Below are 5,000 nucleotides of genomic sequence, written 5' to 3'. Positions count from 1 at the left end.
GGGGAGAACATGCAAACTCCACACACACAAGGCGGAGGTGGGAATCGAACCCCCAACCCTGGAGGTGTGAGGCGAAGGTAACCACTAAGCCACCGTGACCCCCAGCGTAAAACCTGATTATTTGATAAAGATTTAAATAGTACTATATAGTAAATACTAATAGTAAACTAGTAACAGTAATAATAATATTCACCTCTCAGCATGATTCTGCATTAACACACGCTGTGTTAACTGAATAGAATAGGATAGCACTATTTGTTCAATATTGAAGCACATAAAGACTTTAAGGCATATTTCAAGGTCTTAATGGTCTTGGCTCATTAGCACAGCTTAAGAAGCAGTGAAGCACCAAGAAGTAAATCTTACTCTTTTTTTGCGCTGTGTTCTTTAGAAAGACCAAGCAGCCTAATTGACCAATCAGCCAACCCACCTTCCCAGAGTCCCAGCATTTACACTCAATACAACAGCGGCAATGTACTGAGAGCTTGAATAAAGTCATCGGTAAATAGATACAACACTCGGAAAGATAAAAACCCAAACAAGAAACATTAGACAGCAAATATCTCACATGCAAAGCACATTAATTCTTGATTTGGCCAAAACCTCACGGGGGCATTGAGCAACAACAGCACAACACTTGACAACTAGGCGTGTGATTATTGCATAACCTTTAATTACTTACTTTTGTTTGTGGAGGTGACTGAAGAGAAACGTTCTGTAAGAGAAGAGTGAGGCACTCCATCTTTTCACAGACCTGCTCATTGCCCTTTTTGTTTTGTTACACCACAGAGAGCAATTTGTTTGTCGGGGTTAAAAGGGACCTTAGGTTTCACAGAGAGGAATAAAAGAACATGTAGGAATAGAGTGACCGAGACAGTGATGGATTAGCTGAAAGAATTACAATTCTACACCTCCTTTTTTAAGGATTCCCACATCCTAATAGTGTTATTTTTTTGGCACATTTTCACTTGGAAGAAGCATAGATCTGTTTTTCAGCTGGAATTTGGAGCAAGAAGTCAATGAACCATTAAGCATCACCATAGTTTCCTAGCAGATGTCTGTGAATGACTGCTTATCTACACGTTGCACTGCAATAGCTTAAAACCTGAACAAAAATAACTTATTTAATTTAAGACTTTAATCATATCAGGGTTCCAAGTGCACATTGTGTGCTCCCAAATTTAAACCTAAACCCATATTCATAACAGCTGATTAAGCAATTAGTTGGCAATCTTTCTATTTTTCTGCTAACAGCAGTGATAATTGTTACTGGCTGTTTTGAGTGAGTCGGTTTATTGATTTCACTTCATCATTTGTGTAGTAATCCAAAATTAAATATGCAGTAAATTAAAGTACTACATTTTTTGGGCCGTTTTAAAGTTCGCTCACAGCCTTTTAAAGTCGTTTTGCCTGTGAGCTCACGGAGTCGTCATGTTTCAGGTGCATGTGTGAGGTCATTTGGTACAACATCTCTGCTCGTAGCTGCTATTATTATAGATGCACACATTCATGCTTATATAAAACTAATAAGACCAACAGACTGATCATCTGCCAGGTAACAATCTTAGAATTGTAATTACTGTGATTTGTTGATATTAGCTTTCATTTTCTTGCCCAAATTGAAAACGTCTGTAATTTGTCCGGCGTGGACCACGTTCTCCTTTCTTAAATTTTTACATTACGTGATGTATCACCGGCTAAACGACACATGTGGTGAAGACACATGTTTGAACACAAAAGTTCAACAAAGCAGATGCTAATTTTTACCTATAATATTCTGTTAGCAGTAGTAATGCACATGGATGCAAGCTACAGTCCTAGAAAAACATTTGGTTCAGGTGATATAGAATAAAACGATAGTATTTGTTTGTTGTTGTGACTAATTGCAGTTGGCTAACATATATTTAAGGTTTCTTCTAACTGTATGTGAAACATCAGAAAAAATGGCTATAAAATAAAAACATTTTCATTGTTAGTGCATCTCAAAATCAGTCAAGGCCTTTTACAAATACATTGCTAACACACGATGTATTGTTTTTAATAATCAGAAATATCGGAATATATCACAACTATACAGATTTTGTTCACTCGAAGTAGCGTAGAAGTTGACTAGCTGGCTAAATTAGCGTTCGTGCTTCGTTTGTGGTATCGTCATAATCTAATAATTTGTACAAATAAAATAAAATGATATACAGTTAGGGGGCACGGTGTCTTAGTGGTTAGCACGTTCGCCTCACACCTCCAGGGTTGGGGGTTCGATTCCCACCTGTGTGTGTGGAGTTTACATGTTCTCCCCGTGCCTCGGGGGTTTCCTCCGGGTACTCCGGTTTCCTCCCCCGGTCCAAAGACATGCATGGTAGGTTGATTGGCATCTCTGGAAAATTGTCCATAGTGTGTGATTGTGTGAGTGAATGAGAGTGTGTGTGTGTGTGTGTGTGTGCCCTGTGATGGGTTGGCACTCCGTCCAGGGTGTATCCTGTCTTGATGCCCGATGACGCCTGAGATAGGCACAGGCTCCCCGTGACCCGAGGTAGTTCAGATAAGCGGTAGAAGATGAATGAGTGAGAGAGTGATATACAGTTTTACTTTCATAAATCTGACATTTGTGTGTGTGTGTGTGTGTGTGTGTGTGTGTGTGTGTGTGTTTGCAGTATTTCTGACATGGGTAAACTGCTTCAGCGTGCGTCTTGCCACACGGATCCAGGATATCTTCACTGTAGGGAAGCTCCTAGCACTGGGCCTCATTATAGCTGTGGGACTTTTCCAGATCTATAAAGGTGAGAGTATCGTAGCAGCAGGTACAATTCAACATGTCTCATCTATAGGATAAACAGAAAGAGTAGGAAATCAAATAGAATAATTATGATATTGTTGTGTGCAGGTCTGCTGTAAACAAGAAATACATTTCTATTTCAAATATAGTAAGTGTTATGGCCTAAATTAGGCGTCCGGTTACACGAGAGTGGTTCAGATTGTTATACAGGTGACTATAAATATAGAATCCTTAAGTCCTGGTTCAGTCAGAGTTATAGGTCAAATCACCGCAACCTCAGTTCATCTTCAGCTTTATCTTGGTCAGCGTTGCAGAAATTCTCATTGTTCCCAGTATTTAAGGTTTCAAGTGGCATCCTAAAGCAAATTCAAAGTCAATTCAATTTAAAGTTTATTTATAAAGCACATTGAAAGACAACAGAGTTTTGTTCTGAAGTGCTATATGTAACATCGTATAATGTCACGTCATAAGGATATTACATCATACAAGACAAAGAGAGTAAAGGTGGAGAAGATCAATAACAGGTGGAGAAGATCAATAACATTATAATATAGAATGTTTACTTGAATAAGCATTTTAAAATATTCACAACGATTAAAAAAAAAAATCCAACTGTATTTTATCTAAATGTCCTCAGACAGATAAATGTACAGAGTGATTATAACATCCTATCTCCTCAGGTAATTACCAGGGTCTTACACCACAAGTAGCGTTTGAGTTTTATAAGACACCATCGGTGGGGCAGATCGCACTGGCGTTCCTTCAGGCCTCCTTCGCATTTAGTGGATGGAACTTTCTCAATTACGTCACAGAAGAAGTGGTGGATCCCAGGAGGTACGCAAGAACTGCTTACATGTTGAGTGCTTTCATAGTGGTTGCCTTTGGGTGATGGCAGTGCACTTTTAATATATTTTAAAAGTGTTAGCTGTGACCTGAGATTATAAACACACTGTCTCTTTATTACTCACACTTTCAGTGCGGGATGTTTTACATGACAGTGATGGTAGCTGCATGGTAGAATCTTGGTGTATATTTTCATAAATCTGAAATATTTTACGAACATGCAACATGCTGCCGTGTTTGTTGTTTGATCAGAAATCTTCCACGTGCAATTTACATCTCCATTCCACTGGTGACCGTTGTGTACACGCTCACCAATATCGCCTACTTCTCCTCCATGTCACCTGATGAGCTGTTGTCCTCCAATGCTGTGGCTGTAGTAAGTTCACCACACGTTCTTATCTCTTACAAGCTTTTCTAAATAGTGGCTCAGTCTAAAAGTCTATTCTAAGTGATTTGACTTAATGTCCAGAACTTTATATTATATATCCAGTCTCATATTATATCTGACATCTTGCCTTGAGGATGTGCTTCAATTCTAACACTTACATCTAACAGACATTTGGAGAGAAGCTGCTTGGAATGTTCTCACCAATCATACCCATCTCCGTGGCACTCTCCACGTTCGGAGGCATCAACGGCTATCTCTTCACCTCATCCAGGTCAGCTCAGTCAACTCAGGACTCCTAGATGTGTGATTGAATAGAGAAAGGTTCTCCTGCCCCCTTCTGGAAGATTAGTTACTTACAACCAGTGTAAGCATAGTGCATAGTGCTGATTCTCTATGTTGGGTCTGTGAAGCATAGCCAGGGGTTTGACCACAGCACTACTGTTCATGTATCTTCAGTAATCTGATCAGGTTCTTGGTGGATCTGGTGCATATCCCATGGAATCTGTGGGTGAGGTAGGAATATAACATGGATGGGTCAGGATACCATCACATACATTTATACAGTCATTCAAACCTAGGGGCAGTTTATCATAGTCCATAATTCGGAAACCACAGGACGTCTCTTTTTATTACCTAGGTTTGACTAGTAATCCTAAATGGATTAACCTTAACCTCAATAACTCAAAATCAAATAAGCCTATGATCTAATATTTTGTTTCTATGGATACCTGATCATCTGTTCTGTAGTTTTCACTCATAAGGAGAAAATTGGGAGTGAGAGATTTGGGAGAGATTCTGTACCCAGAATTACTATTTAGAATGATCTTAGGAGGACGACATCGCCATAATCACACACATAAAGCTTTCCATTCTGTTCTGACTCCAAAAGGAAGGAAGGTGTCTGTATTTATGTGATATTCTGTGTCTGTGGTATGTTTTTGTGCACTTTCAGGCTCTGTTTCTCTGGTGCGAGAGAAGGACATTTACCCAGCTTAC

The 5,000-nt window shown here is 39.4% G+C and overlaps 1 protein-coding gene across 1 annotated transcript in view; it reads left to right on the top strand.

Moving 5' to 3' along the window:
- Nucleotides 1-5,000, top strand: part of slc7a10b (solute carrier family 7 member 10b) — a 13,536-nt gene that overhangs the window by 4,787 nt on the left and 3,749 nt on the right. The window contains exons 4-8 of the mRNA XM_060886748.1: nt 2,652-2,777; nt 3,454-3,607; nt 3,869-3,992; nt 4,172-4,275; nt 4,957-5,000. The exon at nt 4,957-5,000 is cut by the window's right edge and continues 53 nt beyond it. Coding sequence (XP_060742731.1) covers nt 2,652-2,777; nt 3,454-3,607; nt 3,869-3,992; nt 4,172-4,275; nt 4,957-5,000 — 552 coding nt within the window. The remainder of the gene's footprint in view (nt 1-2,651; nt 2,778-3,453; nt 3,608-3,868; nt 3,993-4,171; nt 4,276-4,956) is intronic.

The sequence above is a fragment of the Tachysurus vachellii genome, chromosome 14 (genome assembly GCF_030014155.1).
Source record: "Tachysurus vachellii isolate PV-2020 chromosome 14, HZAU_Pvac_v1, whole genome shotgun sequence".
NCBI lineage: Eukaryota > Metazoa > Chordata > Actinopteri > Siluriformes > Bagridae > Tachysurus > Tachysurus vachellii.
Note: the sequence above shows the minus strand (reverse complement) of the source record. Positions and strands in the feature narration are given on the sequence as shown.